At 38.1% G+C, this 17,253-nt stretch overlaps 2 protein-coding genes and 1 long non-coding RNA gene across 3 annotated transcripts in view; 1 reads left to right on the top strand and 2 right to left on the bottom strand.

The window, feature by feature from the left end:
* The window catches only part of LOC138402369 (uncharacterized), a 352,933-nt gene that overhangs the window by 274,191 nt on the left and 61,489 nt on the right, over window positions 1-17,253 (top strand). The window lies entirely within an intron of this gene.
* On the bottom strand, window positions 9,912-11,255 carry LOC117982490 (catalase-A-like). Its single transcript, XM_034968845.2, has one exon. The coding sequence runs from the start codon at window positions 11,238-11,240 to the stop codon at window positions 9,912-9,914; it is 1,329 nt and encodes a 442-aa protein (XP_034824736.2). The 5' UTR covers window positions 11,241-11,255.
* On the bottom strand, window positions 15,159-16,508 carry LOC117982491 (catalase-like). The gene has a single exon (XM_034968846.2). It carries the CDS (start codon window positions 16,491-16,493, stop codon window positions 15,159-15,161), a length of 1,335 nt encoding a protein of 444 aa, XP_034824737.2. The 5' UTR covers window positions 16,494-16,508.

Consider the following 17,253-nt stretch of genomic DNA (forward strand, 5'->3'; position numbering starts at 1 on the left):
TAGAAAAGAATAAGATTCTATTACCAGTTACCACCGGTTTTCGTAAAAGTCGATCTTCGTTGGAAAATTTATCCACATTAGTCTCAAGAATACAAATAGCTTTATCTAAACAACAAGCCACAATAGCTTGTTTCGTAGACCTAGAAGATGCCTACAACAATATAGATATTTCAGTGCTACTTAAGTCTATGGACTTATTAGGAATCAGTGGCAGATTATGCAGCTACTTGTGGAATTTTTTAAATGAGAGGAATCTTAAAATTAATGTTGAGAATTCATATATTTGCCGGAAAACTGGGAAGGGGTTGGCTCAAGGAGATCCGCTCTCACCTCTGCTTTTCAATATTGCGACATTAGATCTGTGTAAATGTATAAATACTGATAAGGTTTCAATTTCTCAATACGCTGACGATTTTGTAATCTATTTGATGTGCAAAAATACCCAAAGAGGGTCACAGGTCTTACAATTAGAATTAAATAAATTTGTTCATACTGCGATGCAATTAGGATTACAGGTATCAGCAGTCAAAAGTAAAATATGTATTTTTAGAAGGGGCTATAAAGATGCAACGGTAAATTTAACTGTCAATGATTCTACTCTGCAGATGGCCAATTGCGTAAAACACTTAGGTCTATGGTTAGATTATTCTCTAAGGTGGAAAAAACACATTAATGAATTAAAAGAAAGATGCTCAAAGTTTTTTAATGTTTTTAAAGTATTGGTAGGGCCGGGGTGGGGCATTCACCCAACCCATTTAAGAAAATTGTACATTGCTATAGTACGAAGCCGATTAGATTATGCTAGCTTCCTATTTGCAAACAGCTGTAATACACACTTAAGTAAGTTGGATAAAATTCAGAACCAATACATGCGGATTGTTGGTAGTTTTATCAGAAGCACGCCGATTCATGTAATGGAATCGGAGCTATATCTCCAACCCTTATGTACAAGAAGATACTACCTGGCCGGGAAGTTTTGGTTTAAGTCGGTATCAATCTCGGAAAGTGAGCTAGCGAATACACTTAGTGTTCTCAGTGCCCTTTGTCAAGATAGATATTGGAGATGCAAAAATAAACCTTTATTAGCTTTAGTTCACGACGAGTTCAAACACACCGCATTTCATAAGAGTAATAATTTGGACTGTTTTTCCCTAGATACTTGGATCAGCAATGTGGATTTAACAAATGTAGTTAACACGGAGATTGAGACGATCAAGAACGCTAAAAGGCAATACAATCAGAATGTGTTAAAAAATCTTTGTATGCATTACATTGCCGATAAATATGAAAATTTCTACAGGATTTACACGGATGGTTGCAAAGGAGAGGATGGTTCTGGTATGGCTTTCTTAGACACTCAATCGGGAACATCGGTCGGATTACGAGTTAATTCGAATATGTCTATCATGCACATTGAGTTGGTGGCTATAGCGGAAGCTGTGGCATATATTGACTCCCTTGCTCCTGGCAATTATGTGATTCTTACGGACTCAAAGAGTGCCCTTCAGCATATGTTGAAATGTACTACAACTGTTTTTCGCGGTGTACCACTAGCATATGATATCATAAAATCAATCCTTAAGATCCCATCTCACATAGGCTTGCCAGGTAACGAGGAAGTCGACCACCTAGCCAAAGAAGCATCGTATTCTGACTGGTCATTTGATGGGCTACCCTATTTCAGTGATCTAATTTTTTTAGTAAAAGAAAGATGTTTTGATATGTGGAAGGAACATTTTGACCAGAGATCTCTCATCAAAGGCATATGGTATAAGACTATACAGCCATCCCTCCCTCGGCAACCGTGGTTTATTGGTGCTAAGTTAAGTAGGTTCGAAATTGTAGTAGCTTTAAGACTACGTTCCGGTCACATTCCACTGAACGGATTTGCATACCTTATTGGAAAATCAAACTCGCCAAAATGCACAGAATGCGATATAATCGAGGATGTGTATCACGTCTTAGTGGAGTGTGTCCGGAACGAAATAGAAAGGCATAATTTTATAAATAGGTTTAATATTGACTTGAGAGATGTGGGTACTTGTAACAGTGTTTTGGCCCTCCCTTTGTCTAAGGAGGCCAGAGCACTGTGCAAGCTGTATAAAACGTACTCAAATTTTAGAAGTTAGAACATAATGAAATGTTTGCTCCTATGAGGGTGACATGTTTAGGTTGTAAACAAACCCTCTACAAAAATCTAGAAAAAAAAAAAAAAAAAAAAAAAAAAAAAAATTTTTTATCGAAATTTCAAAATTATTGTTCAAACGCAGTAGTTACAAAACTACAAGACTTGAAAAAAAATTAAAAAATGGCGCTAATGGCATCTAAGTATTTTCAAAAACTTTTACGGACTTACCACTTTAGAAATAAATAAGAAAAACCTAACCTTAATAGGGGTTTATTTGATGTAAATGGTCTCCAAAGTAAATGAGTGATTTTTTTATTCAAAATTAATCATAAAATTTGCTTTAAATTAGGAAAAATTCACAACAAATTAAAATGTACTTCATTAATTTAACTGTTTTTAGGGTTCCGTACCAGAAGGGTGCCAATGGGACCCTATTACTAAGCCTCCGCTGTCCGCCCGTCTATCCGTCCGTCTGTCTGTCAGCGTGCTGTTTTGAACCGTATTAGATAGTGAGTTGAAATTTTCACAGATTGTGTATTTCTATTGCCGCTGTAATAATAAATAATAAAAATTTCAAAATGGCCGCCATGTAAATTTAAAAAAATAGGAAAAACATAATCTTGTACGGAACCCTCCGTGTGCGAGTCCATTTTGAAATTTTCATTATTTTTTGTTATAGCAGCAATAGAAAAACACATTCTGTGAAAATTTCAACTCTCTACCTATTACGGTTCAAGAGATACAGCCCACTGACAGACAGACGGGCGGATGGACGGATGGATAGCGGAGGCTTAGTAATAGGGTCCCATTGGCACCCTTCTGGTACGGAACCCTATAAACAGTTAAATTAATGAAGTACATTTTAATTTGTTGTGAATTTTTCCTAATTTAAAGCAAATTTTATGATTAATTTTGAATAAAAATTGTAATACAATAATAATTTGTCAATAGACAGACCGACTTATTCAATTTATAGGTACAATCTTTAATTGCAATAAAAAGTGTTTTGAAGGTTGGACTTCCAGACGTCTTTTGTCTTCACACACTTGAATTAACAATGACAAGTACATTATTAATTTACTTAATTCAATAATTCATGAAACTTCTTCGATATTATTGCAAATTACCCAAGGTAAAATTGTTTTTTTCCACTTATATATTCAAGATCTGAATTTAAGACCTTCAAATTGCTATTGCGCTGGAACTATGTCTTATTAACATAGAAATGACGTCATTTTGACGTCAGCCAAAATAAAAATATACCTTCAGCTCGAAACTTCAGTCTAGTGCTGACGTCCACAGAACACATTTACGCTGACGTCACTAAAAAGGCGGGCACGCGCATTAGCAATTTGCCGGACTTATACTTATTATGCGAGCATCATTTTGCTTATTAATAAATAAACTTCCTGTGATGATAAGCTTTTTATACCTCCATAAGGCATAATATGAAATCTCCAAAAATGACATTCCCCATGTCTATTTTCAAACTGATACGTATTTATTTATTGATGTGCCTCCGGTAAAACATACAGCATTTATGTATGAAGAAGAAGCAATTATGTACTCACCGCATATATGCGCGCTTCATCCATAAACATGTATATTCCTATGCAATAATGTAGTTTACCTTACCGGATATAGGGGCGCTAGTGTCTCACCCAGCAAGGCAGTGAGCCGCTGCCATCTTGGATGTCATAGCGTTGTGTACTTTCGCCGCGTGCGCGTCGAATCTAAAATAATATCGTTAATCCGTCTTCCTTTGCAAAAAAATTATTTTCAATAAGTGCAATAAATGTGATAATACGGTGATCATGATATATATTTTCTTATTATTTCGTAATATTACCGTGGGGACATTTTGGTTGGACCCCACGTGCGCGAACAATGTCGATAGGCTACGTAAGCTAATCGATCTGGTGTTTCGCGCTTATTGGTGCCTGAGAGGGCTCTTGAAAAAGGGGATACCTCGACATCCAGCAGCGATTCAAGCAACGAGCAGGATTGAGAGTGACTCCCGAGAGAAACGGCGAGAAATTACCAGGTAACGATCGATCCTCGGATCGATGCGTTATACAACCAGGTGAGTTTTCTTACATATCTTATAATGCATTTACCATATTGTGTATCTAATGCAAATGAGATGCTAATTGAGAAACCAAATTAAACAAATGGCGATTTGGTTGACGAACGTGTCGACACCGACACCGAAATCTAAATCTGGATCTAGGTTTCTTTAATACAAATTTTGGCGAGGAAAAGTCCCAATGGTTACCTATAATCGGTTATTGAATCTATTTATTTTATGTACAAAGTTAATTGAGTGCAATTTAAATTTTACGCCAGTGAATCGAATGATAACATTTTATCTCGCCCACGTGGCGAGATGTTGGTTATAACAAGACATTGGTTAAATTGCTCATTTAGAGGGGTTTCGTAAACTGAAAATAACGGAGAACGGTACTCACTAAACAATAGCTAACACTTATTTGGCCCCACTGAGGACATCATGGCCGTTACCACCAATGCTTTATTATACCAAACAGAACTCAGTTAAGAATCCAGATACCCCCTTTAATAAATGACTGAAACATTCAGATGATAAAGTCGCCCTTTGGTCTAAGTATCTCCTGCATTTTTATTCTTTTGAATATAATGATTAGCAATAAAGATGGTTAAATAAATAAATAACATTCAGCAAATCATCTTTGTCTTAAAAATTATCAGAACAAACTTTACAAATTGTTTGGGTAACAGGCGAATGTATAGCATAATATAATATGTAAGGCGCAGGAGATGAATATCAGACAGAATTTTCATGGAGATGTTTATTTTAAATACTCTAAGGAAATTTTGGATACGGTATTTGCATATGTCAAAAGTGAATGGTTTCTCAGTGATGGCTGAATGGAGGGTCTTCCACTGGAAGCCTCTCGGACCTCACATATCTGATATGTGAGGTCCGCACCCTTTGTTAGTTTTGGGTGTGATAACCATTTTAAATTATTGATTAAGCTGGAAAAGTACGTCAAATCATTGTGACGTCACATGCCAGTGTTTCATGGGGCCTCGCGTGCTGAGCGTGTGTTTTAACGCTTTATAGGATACTGATTTGACTAGTGGTCAAATACCGGATTGGCTTTTAACAATAGTGACGAGGTTCTTTTTGGATAAAGCAACACTCACTGCGTTTATGCAATCCCCTGGTGGCCCATATTTATAAATATTACAGCTATAAATGCCTACAATCGAAAAACCTATCCAACACAATATGTTACAGGTTATGTAATGACATTCTAATATCGTTGGCAAGCTTTTGGTGCAAACAGTTTTTGTAAATGTCAATTACGGTATTTCGAATACCCTAATACAAGAAACTACCCCCGGTAATGCCCACAAAACAAATAATGCACCATGCAACCTGGTCACCTGTCACGACTTAAATGACACAAGAATTACTGGACCAAAACTAGTAGAAGTGGTTCACAAGGAAATGCCCAGTTTTATCTCCGAGCTTTTTCTGCGGAAGGAAAACGTCGGATCGATGCGTCTGATTTTCGACCCTCGAGAACGAAACAAATTTGTGAAACAAAACTATCCCGTCTGATTTGTCATACCGGTTCGTAGCTTTCTACAACAAAAGTTGGACAACCTGTCTAATTTTTGGGTCTGGCGGCAGCGCCCCACCTGTAACATGCTCGGTTGCGGAAACCTTGCATGCGAAGGAATGTCGAGTGCTAGTCTACCTAGACGACTTCCTTCTGGTCAATCAAGACCAATCCAAGTTATGTCTTCAGGCTGCGGAAGCCGTGAGGCACTTGGAACTTCTGGGCTGGCAATTCTGGTCAACTAAGACCAATCCAGGTTATGCCTTCACGCTGCGGAAGCGTGAGGTCCTTGGAACTTCGGGGCAGGGGGATCAATTACCAAAAGCCAACGTCCATACCATGTTGAAGACACCGGTTCTCGTCCGATCACCGAAGTTAAGCAACATCGGGATCAATTACTAAAAGTCAATTCTAACACTCACACAAGACCTACAATACCTGGGTATTCGTTGGCAGACTATAAGAAAATTCAATGTTCTTGCCCATAATAAAGAGTAAAAAACTATCAACGAGACCTTTGAGAGAATTATTACTGAAAATATCTGAAATCACTCTTCACGAAATGCAACGGTTGCTAGGACAGTCAGACTTCGCCAGTTTAGTAACTCCCAGAAGCAGACTACATTCTGATCAGATCCAAATACGCCTCAAACGTTTCGATAATATGTTTTAGACTGCTGAATCCACAATCGTGGAACAGGGAATGACATGGCGGCGCGGAACCACATGTCTCAGGCTGCCAATATGTACACCTAAAACCTGCCATCCACTGCTTGGCGAATAATGCCTCTGATTGGCTTTTAGTGCCCAATTAAACGGGAAATTAATGCCAGAAACTTGGTGAGTGCATCAAAAATGATAGCACAGCAATAGAAGGAACTTTATGCAGTTATAGTGGCAATTGAAGACAGCACAAGAACTCTGTAAAAATCGCAAGTCTTAGTTCAATCGAACACTCATTCGTTCACTCACTCGTTCGTTCTAACGTTCATTTTAATGAACAAAGTCGTGGGTTTTACTGATTCTAACAATCGAACTCCCGCACATAACAGATTACATTATTGGCTCAAGGCTGTCACGAGGAAAACCTCCCACAGAGTGTCATCTTTTCCCTCAAGCGCCGTCCGAAATCGATTTGGTTGCAGCACAACTGATTACTGTAGTAGGGAATAAAGATGGTGTGATGTCTTTATCGACTGCAAAGATTGATCAGCAAGTTATAGATGCTTTCAACAGGTCATTGAGACATCAATTTAGCATGGGTGTTTTCTTCTCCAAACTAATTGGCAAAAGTACTGACTTACTTGAACCAGTGCAGCTGGGGTGTACTTAAATGTGGCACGTGAAAGACCTTTGGGCTTCAAGATTTGAAAGCAGAGCTCAAATGAACTATAGAACCTATCAGGGACTCTGATAGATGTCACGACATTACAGTGTCCACCAGACATTTACACGGAAGCTGAAAAAATTGAGGATGGGTGCCCAAATAAAGGAGTAGTCTATACGAGAAGTAAAGAACAGGTGCTTGTTGGAAGCAATTTTTGTCCTACCTACCTACCAGACATCAAAAATGGTTAAACTGGTGCGAAACCTGGTGGCGGTTAACTTTCTATGATCCACATGTGGACACTAGGCAATTATTGACGTGGCTAAACTCAAAATTACTAAACCATTTATCATACAGGACCTTAAGGTAGAGCTCAAGCACTAACTACAGAAGCTCTCATTTAAGCACACACTTCCCGAGATATCTAGACGAACCTATATGGACAATTGTTGCCCTGGAACGAAGGGTTGACAACTGAAAGTCTGTGTCACCGGGAAAAATATATTATATACTTTATTTGGCCCAAAGACTGACACTCACTCTTAACATAAATACGGATGGACACTTTCAAAACATAATAGTATAACAGAAAACATAATTCTCTATTAATGTACTAGTATACTACAGTAGTACTACATGTATGTCTTTGACACAGGAAAATAGGTCAAGCAGAATGAAGTTAAGAATTTAAATATATTGTAATCTTTTTATCACCAACTGTAATGAAACTGAAGCCGCATCACGTACTGTAATAGATCACTGGAACAGTTCAGTTCTTAAGCAATGTGGCAGCATTCCTGTATCCCCAGGGATTCATCAGTGGATCAACAGTAGTTTCTTTGGGGACAGATAACCAATCAATGGACGATATACTAGTATCTCGTGGTAACTGGAGATTACCAGACACTCTTGTTGAAATCATTATTGCCCGGAGGAGATCTCAAAGTAACTGAAGCTTATTTTTCAATATAATCATTATATGGTCCGGTTTGAGTTTTAGTAATCCTTATCAAAATTACAGACATAAATCATTTAAATTGGTTGTCTTTTAGACATTATATTTTAACTTATTAACCCTGGTTAGAAATAACAATAACTTTAATAGGTGACAATGAAGGGGACGTGGTTATTTGATCTAACTTAACGATTAATATTTTTGTTATTCAATTGACAGATTAACTCCCTTTGATTCATCATAGCGTTGTGGGTAATACATTTCACCAGCAGATAACAAACACGTCTTCATACATAAATGCTGTATGTTTTACCGGAGGCACATCAATATGACGGTTTTACATTACAATAAAACCGATATTATGTGCCGAGAGGGAAAACATACAGCATTGCAGGAACTTCTTCCTGGTGAAGACTATGACATCCAAGATGGCAGCGGCTCACTGCCTTGCTGGGTGAGACACTAGCGCCCCTATATCCGGTAAGGTAAACTACATTATTGCATAGGAATATACATGTTTATGGATGAAGCGCGCATATATGCGGTGAGTACATAATTGCTTCTTCTTCATACATAAATGCTGTATGTTTTCCCTCTCGGCACATAATATCGGTTTTATTGTAATGTAAAACCGTCATATTTTATTTCCACACAAACAGAAAAAACACTTACAATATTGGTTTCTTCGTGCTCGTAAGCGCTTGGCGGCTTGTCTGAGCACTGCACATTTCTCTGTAGTCTTATACTTACATACATACTATACATACTATTATGAACAAATGTAGGTAGGTAGTTTTAAAATAAAATATGTCCGCGTATACTAGCTTCAATTTCTGCATACGAGTTGGACCTCGCCACGCCAAAATGTACCATGCCACACAGCATCGATCTCGATAAAATGTATGAATTACAAAGCCGGGCATAATATATCGGTAGCTGGCTGAAAGACCACGACCATCAAAGACCAATAACATTATGTGTACATAGTCTCAGGCACTAAAGTAAAAAAGACGCATAGCTTACCTATTCGGATCAAAAACATTGGTCGCTGGATTTCTTCGAAAATGATTTGAAAACAAAAATTTGAAATCCCTATTTTACCCCCTTAGGAGTTGAATTTTCAAAAACCCTTTCTTAGCGGATGCCTACGTCATAATAGCTATCGGCATGCCAAATTTCAGCCCGACCCGTCCAGTAGTTTGAGCTGTGCGTTAATAGATCAGTCAGTCAGTCAGTCAGTCAGTCACCTTTTCCTTTTATATATTTAGAAGATATTGGCTGCAATCAGACCTGCTGGGAAGTGATGATGCAGCTTAAGATCAAGCGCACTTGCCTGAAAGATGTCTATTCACTCTTGACTTGAAAGTGCCTACCTAGGTATATAAAAGTGGGCAAGAAAACTGATGCCGGAGCTTTGAACTTTCAAAAAACATTTTGCATGTGTGGACGTATTTTACTCACACTAACAACTTACCGAACTGATTTTAAAAGGAGTTCATGACAAACGTAGTTTGCTGTTCATCTGAATATTATCAACCAATCAAACTTAGTGAAGGTTTATACAGAATACCTACTAAAAGCTGGGTTTGCTGAATTTTCGTAAAAATATCTAGTTTTAAAGTTACATGAGTTAAAAGCCTGTGTAACTTTGAAATTAAAAAAATTAACGGCTAGCTTTCAATAAAAAATTAAATAAACATCAAGATTATGTTAAGTATAATATATATTTATAAAATGCTTATTTTAAAAAGTCAAAACAATTAATTATAACAGTTTATAATACCTAATTATCAATAAGAAGTTCAAAATAAGTTTTTATTGAAATATACTAATGACGTTTCAGTTCATACATATCAATTCAAACGTAAATCATGTGTTTTAAGAAAATATTGCTTAAGACTTGTAATACATAGTAATGTTCAATTCCCGTGCTACACGAAAGCCTAAATCTTTGTGTATAGTTGTTAAGATTTTAATTGCTCTGTCTATAATGGGTTTATAAGTCACAGTTCCCAACGAAAATACTATGTTGCTAATTAATTCAATTTTTTCGTCAGTTGTCAGTTTGATAAATAACTCAGCAACTTGGTCAAAGTTATATGCTCTTTCTTCTTTAATTTTGATTAAAGGTGAACTTTTCTGTGGCATGTAGGGAACAGGACCGTGAAATGAATTAGGATAGTAGTTCGGGGCGTCTTCTTCATTATCTTTAACTGGAGGGACACCATCTCTATTGTAAGTATACACCTTGGTTCGGTATGGACAATTCACTGCAATTTTCTTAAAATTGCCTCTTAAACGGTACAATTGGGCCTCTCTGTAAGCCAGTCGACGCGCTTGAAATAATTTATCTGGACCTCCAAGTATACCAGGTACTAGGTTACCTGGACAAAAGGCCATCTGTTCTATTTCTGCGAAAAAATTCTTAGCATTTCTGTTTAAAACTAATTTTCCACATTCATGTAAAGGATAGTCTGATAGAGAAAGAGTTCTTGTTACATCAAAAGCTCTAGGTCCAATTTTTTTTATATCGTCTTTGGTTAAGATCTGTAAACTGACTGTCCAAGAAGGACAACTACCATTCTCAATTCCTCGAAATAATTCTTTTGTTAATCTATCAGGATCGAAAATGGTATAATTTCTAGCTTCCTGTGCTTTTAAATTCTTTATTCCAGCATCTGGTATCATATGAAATCGGCAAAAATGACTTTCCCCGTATTTATTTTCGACCTGATAAGTATGTATTGCAAAGCCAGGCATATTCTGGTAACTAGCTGGAAGGCCGCGACCAGCCAATGTTAATATATTAATATGGAATGCCTCAGGAATTGAAGTCAAAAAGTCCCATGACATGTTAGGATCCAAAACATTTGTCACAGGGTTTTTTCTTGATGTATGTACAACAGGAATAATATGAAGTGGTTCATTATAGAAATACATTGGAGTGTTAAATCCAACCATGTCAAGATTTCCTTCTTGCGTATAAAACTTCACTGCAAATCCACGAGTATCCGATTCAAACTCGGTAGTTCCTTTTAATCCTGAAGATGCTGAAAATCTTACTGCTACTGGCGTCTTCATTCCTACGTTCTTTAGAAAGTCAGCTTTACAGATATGTGAGAGATCTCGTGTTACTTTGAAATACCCGAATGCTCCAGTACCTTGTGCATGAACAACACGTTCCGGAATTCTTTCTCGCGCTAGTGAACTACTGACGTCCATAAAATGTTCATTATCTATTAATTCAGTGTCAAGCGTATGTGTAGCTTCATCATATGGAACAGGCGCACCAGCTTTCGTAGTTAATACTCCTATAGGACCCTGCAAAAAAAAGGGTTATTTTTTTGAACCATCCACTTTGATATTTTTTTTTTTTTGTTCATGAACAATTTATTTAATAGGAAGATACAAAAAACAAAAATACCAAACTTATTCTAGAACATAAAAATTACAAATCGAAAATATCATCTAAAATACCGCAACGAGGCAGATAATTTATTTAAAAATGGAATAATTTTGAAATTATATGCATTTTTTATGTATGCTAGTCAATGACATTCTAATAGTCATTGATGCTAGTACATGGAAATGGTATTGGGGGACCAAAGGACGTTGACGTTGAATGGTTTCCCAGTGGAGGGCATGTCCCAGCAACTAGAAAGCGGCGCTCCTCGACAGATTCAAACAAAGAATTCTCCCAGACAAAGGCGATGACATCCATAAAGTAGCTGAACTAAACTGATTGGATGACAAAGACCGAAGACCGAAAAATTTTGTCCTACCTTATAAAGGTATATCCAATAGTATATGTGCACGCACTATGGCTAGTAATGATGAGAATGATATTGATAAGTAATATTGGCATCAAATAACGGCGAATTCAAATGTTCTTTTCCTAACTTTTTTAGAGTAATAGGTACAACTAACCTCAGTCTCCTCCTTGAAAATTACAATTTGATCCGCAACTGGATCCCTTTGTTTATTTTCCATCGCTATTACTAATGCTACCATATTTAAAACGAGAACGATCATTTTGAGCGTCAAGAAATAACACTTTACCATGGGAAAAACATAATATTATAGCGTCCTAAAACGATTCGTACAAATTAAGTATTAAAAATAATAAGTAGTTATCATTCCGTTAAATAAGGCTACGAAATTTGAATAAGTTTAAACTTACCATAAATTAGAATAATCAATTTTGATACGCATAAGTAATTACCGACATTTTAGTGTTAATTTCTTTAGCCTGCTCTTTCGATAACTTTCACTTTTGAAATATTATTTAAATTAGATGGGAAGGTTTTTTTTTTATTCACCCTTAGTCCTTATTATTAAATCCTTGTCTCTTATTCACAAGTTAGCCCTTGACTGCAATCTCACCTGGTGGTAAGTGATGATGCAGTCTAAGATGATAGCGGGCTAACCTGGAAGGGGTATGGCAGTTTTTAGTAAACCCATACCCCTTTGGTTTCTACACGGCATCGTACCGGAACGCTAAATCGCTTGGCGGCACGGCTTTGCCGGTAGGGTGGTAACTAGCCACGGCCGAAGCCTCCCACCAGACCAGACCAGAAATTTAGAAATTATAAAATTCCAAACCCCTGCCAGGAATCGAACCCGGGACCTCCCACTAATAAGACCACAGCGCTCACCACTGCGCCAAGGAGGTCGTCGGAGGAGGTGCAGACTAATTAAGTATTTATTATTTTTAATCTAACTAAACAGCTTATTCCGTGTATTTTAAACGTTTTAATGGTCCTATGATTTTGTAAAATAGCTGTTATTTAAGTTTCGTTTATTGTTTTTATTTTAAAAACCTACCCGTTTGCCTGAGTGTTGCGAGTCCCTTCCGGGGGAAGAGCAGCGCTTGGGTCGGTGTACCCTGGTAACATGATATTGTTAGCAATGTTTAATTGACCTGGCAGGGAGGGGGTGAACTCCGCGCGTCCCTCTGAGTGAGCAGAGGGCGCAGTAGACGCACTCATGGGGCATAGCCCCAGGAGCGGAGGGTGTGGCTGTGGTGGGTGGTTGGTGATGGGTGTTTCATCACCCATCCACACACTGGCTGCCCCATCGGTCTCTCGCCTGTCCAGTTTGGTGACGGGCGAGGGAAATGTTGAGGAAGGGGAACGTGGAGAGGGAATGGCCCTCCCCGCGAGCCCTAGCCCTCGTGAGGATCTATGGATGATGGACACGGGGCGGTCCGTCGCTCATAGTATGGTTCGCGGGTTGGTTGGCGTGCTGTGGTTCCAGCATGCCTCTAACGGTGTTTAGGAGCACGTAGTGCCCCACTGGTGGGTCTGCTGCGGCGGAGATCCGCTGGCGGAGTAACGAGGCGTTGTTGGTCCCTTGTGCTCCGTCGTTAGCGGTGGGGTACAACTTCATGCGGTTTTTAGTCGGTAGGAGTCCGACATAACCATTAACCACTGTGCACCCCCGTAGCCGTTGGTATCCATGATGGATTTTCCTCACGAGAGAAAAAAAAAAGGGTTTACTAATGCAGGAAATTTTACGAAGTTCGCCGGGGCAGCTAGTTTGTTGTAAATTTCATGGCAGCCATTTTGAGGTCTTCGTTATTTGTAAATTTTTGTTATAGCGGCAATTATGTATACATATACTTACACATCCTGTGAAAATTTCAACTCTCTACCTATTGCGAGATATAGCCTGCTGACAGACAGACAGACGGACGCACAGACAGCGGAGGCTTAATTCCGCGGCAGCAATGTAGCGGAACATTGCTGCCTAGCTCGGAATGTAATCTCATATAAGCTTATAGAGATTGTATGGGGACCAGTAGTGCCGCGACAGCACTGTTGCGGCAGCACTGCTGTGTGTAGCGTGGTTCGGAATCATATCTTAAAGATCTGTACGCACCTGAGCTGCGCTGCGCGTCGCTTCAGTCCGACTGCAGGGCGCGTCACTTCGGGCCGCTCACGGTACCTACTACCTACCGCACTACAACTGCAGTACGCGGCAGCTCGCGTCACTTCTATGCCCGATCGCGTACGAACAACAATGTCGCAAGATGAGCGACATTGAAGAGGAAAAGGGTGAAAGCCGACATCCTAGGGGTTGGGAATTTTAAGGATATACTTTTAAGAGCCCGTCATGTATGTGCCAAAAATTAAAACTACGTTATTTATTTTGAGGTCTATCACGCCTATACATTAAATACTTAACTCGATGCGCGTGTATCTTATCCGAGCGCCGTACGCATTCTGAAGCGACGCGACGCGCCACTGGGTATGTCGCACTAGCGTCGCTGCACCGCGCGTCGTTTCGCTGCGCTTCACAATATTCTCCCAGCCGCGACGTGCGGCAACGCGCGGTGAAGCGCTTTGCAGCGCCGCTCTAGTGCGATATGTGCCATACAAAATGATAGAAATAATATTTTGACGCTCTGTGCCGCGACGTGCAGTGACGCGCAGCGCTGGCGCAGCTTAGGTGCGTACAGACCTTTACCCTCCCAAATTTTTAGCCGAAACCATCCCTTATGTGTGTTCTGACACGCACACAATCAGTTTTTTAATCCAAATAAAATGCTTGTTTAAAGAACAGTTACTCAAATGATGAATAATTTAATAATTATTATGATTAAAAGTTGGGAAAAAATAATCACTACCCATATTATAAATGCGAAAGTGTGTTTCTTTGTTGGTTTATTGGTTTGTTAATTTGTCGCGTCAATCAAGTCACAACGGAGCAACGGATCGACGTGATTTTTTTCATGGGCATAGTTACAGGCCCGGAGAGTGACAAAGACTAATTTTTATCCCGAGAAATCATAGAGTTCTCACGGGATTTTTAAAGACCTAAATCCACGCGTAAGAAGTCGTGGGCATCAGCTAGTTCAAAATAAATAAGTACTACAAAATTATATTTATGTTAACATTTTAAAATAAATCATAAAATAAAAAATTTCAATTGATCTAACAATTCACTTCAATTATTTATTTAAAGAATAACCATACATTTAATTACAATCCTTAGAACAAAATAAAAAGTTATAAAACTAAAACATGTACAATCTTGAAACCAAATTATAGATATGATATAAACGAAAATCTTGTAATAATATAAAACTTTCCAACTGATTTTATAATATAAATTTTAATATGTGTTTTAAGAATATATTCAAGACTTATAATACATTGTCGTCCTATTCAATCCCCGTGCTACTCGGAAGCCTAAATCTTTATTTATAATTGTAAAGATTTTAATCGCTCTGTCTTGAAGAAATTTAGCTGTAACGGAGCTTAACGAAAAGATTAGGTTTTTAATTAATTCAGCTCGTTCTTCAGTTGTCAGCTCGAATTGATATAACTCTGCAGCTTGGTCAAAGTTGTATGCTCTTTTTTCTTCAATGTTGATTAAACGTGAACTTTTCTGTGGCATGTAGGGAACAGGTCCGTTAAATGAATTAGGATAGTAGTTCGGGGCGTCTTCTTCATTATCTTTAACTGGAGGGACACCATCTCTATTATAAGTATAAACCTTGGTTTGGAATGGACAATTCACTTCAATTTTCTGAAAATTTCCCCCTAAACGATATAATTGGGTATCTCTATAAGCCAGTCGACGCGATTGAAATAATTTATCTGGACTTCCAACCAAACCAGGTACTAGATTACCTGGACAAAAGGCCAACTGTTCTATTTCTGCAAAGAAGTTCTTAGCATTTCTGTTTAAAACTAGTTTTCCACATTCATGCAAAGGGAATTCTTTTAAAGGAATAACTCTGGAAGAATCAAAAAATTTAGATCCAGCCTTTTTTATGTCCTCCTTGGTTAAGATCTGTACACTAACCGTCCAAGAAGGAAAATCGCCATTCGCAATTGCTCTATATAAATCTTTTGTTAAGTAATCAGGATCTGTAGCGGTAAGATTTCGAGCTTCCTCTGATGAGATGTTTCTTATACCGCCATCAGGGGTAATATGAAATCGGCAAAAATGAAATTCCCCATGTCTATTTTCAACCTGATACGTATGAATTCCATAGCCGGGCATATATCGGTAGCTGGCTGGGAGACCGCGACCGGCAAACACCAATAACGTTATGTGTATAATCTCAGGAATTAAAGTTAATAAGTCCCAAAACATATCAGGATCTAAAACATTCGTCTGTGGATTTCTTCTTGCTGTATGAATAACAGGTAGAATATGAAGTGGTTCATTATATATATACATCGGAGTGTTAAATCCAACTAAATCGAAATTTCCTTCGCAAGTGTAAAACTTCACTGCAAAGCCTCGAAAATCCAGTAGTGAGTCAGGACTTCCTCTATTGCCTGCTGCTGCTGAAAATCTTACTGCCACTGGCGTCTTCATTCCTACTTTCTTTAGAAAGTCAGCTTTACAGATACGTGAGATATCATGTGTTACTTTAAAGTAACCGAATGCTCCAGTACCTTTGGCATGAACAATTCGTTCTGGAATTCTTTCTCGCACCATTGAATCAATAGCGTCCATAAAATGTTCATTGTTTAATAAATCGGTATTCAATGTATTTGTAGCTTCATCATATGGCACAGGTGCACCAGCTTTTGTAGTTAACACACCTATAGGACCCTGGAAAGTTAACGAGGTTTAAATTTTTGTTCCATTCAGTATAATTATTTAAAGTTTAAAATTATGTCCACAATTATTTATATTAGTTACACATTTTAGTTTTCTGCTCGTTGACAAATTTAAAGTATGCATTTTAGTAGCTAAGACATTAGCCTCCTATTCGGGAGTCCGGAGTTGGAGCTGGGCACACATTTTTAACTTTTGGGGCTATGTGTAGGTATGCTTGAGAATGCTCCATAATGGAAAATTATGTTCTTAAAATTTATCATTCTAGACGTACCTAAACAAGAGGGGTGCGATGCGATGAAATGATGATGATGACTTATAACAAAACATACCTCTGTTTTATCTTTGAAAATTACAATTTGATCTGCGACTGGATCCCTTTCATTTGATTTCTTGTTTTTTTCTGCCATCGCTACCACGAATACTAGTACTAGTATATCTAATACTAACATCCTCATGATGAGCGCCTAAGGTTATTACTTTATGAATTTAATTATTTAATTTACTAGTGTGTCGTGTTGAACTCAAAATTATTTATCGACTAATAGAATTAAGTATTGAACGTGTAAAATATACCTACCTACTGAGTTCATGCCAATTAATTACACATGATTAGACATTAATGCAAAAATAAATTTTGGAATACTCTAGCTGT

This window comes from Maniola hyperantus, chromosome 5 (genome assembly GCF_902806685.2).
Source record: "Maniola hyperantus chromosome 5, iAphHyp1.2, whole genome shotgun sequence".
NCBI lineage: Eukaryota > Metazoa > Arthropoda > Insecta > Lepidoptera > Nymphalidae > Maniola > Maniola hyperantus.

Bases quoted from the DNA above. Each gene is read 5' to 3' on its own strand.
- LOC117982490 (XM_034968845.2), bottom strand. From the start codon at position 11,240: ATGGACGTCAGTAGTTCACTAGCGCGAGAAAGAATTCCGGAACGTGTT.
- LOC117982491 (XM_034968846.2), bottom strand. From the start codon at position 16,493: ATGGACGCTATTGATTCAATGGTGCGAGAAAGAATTCCAGAACGAATT.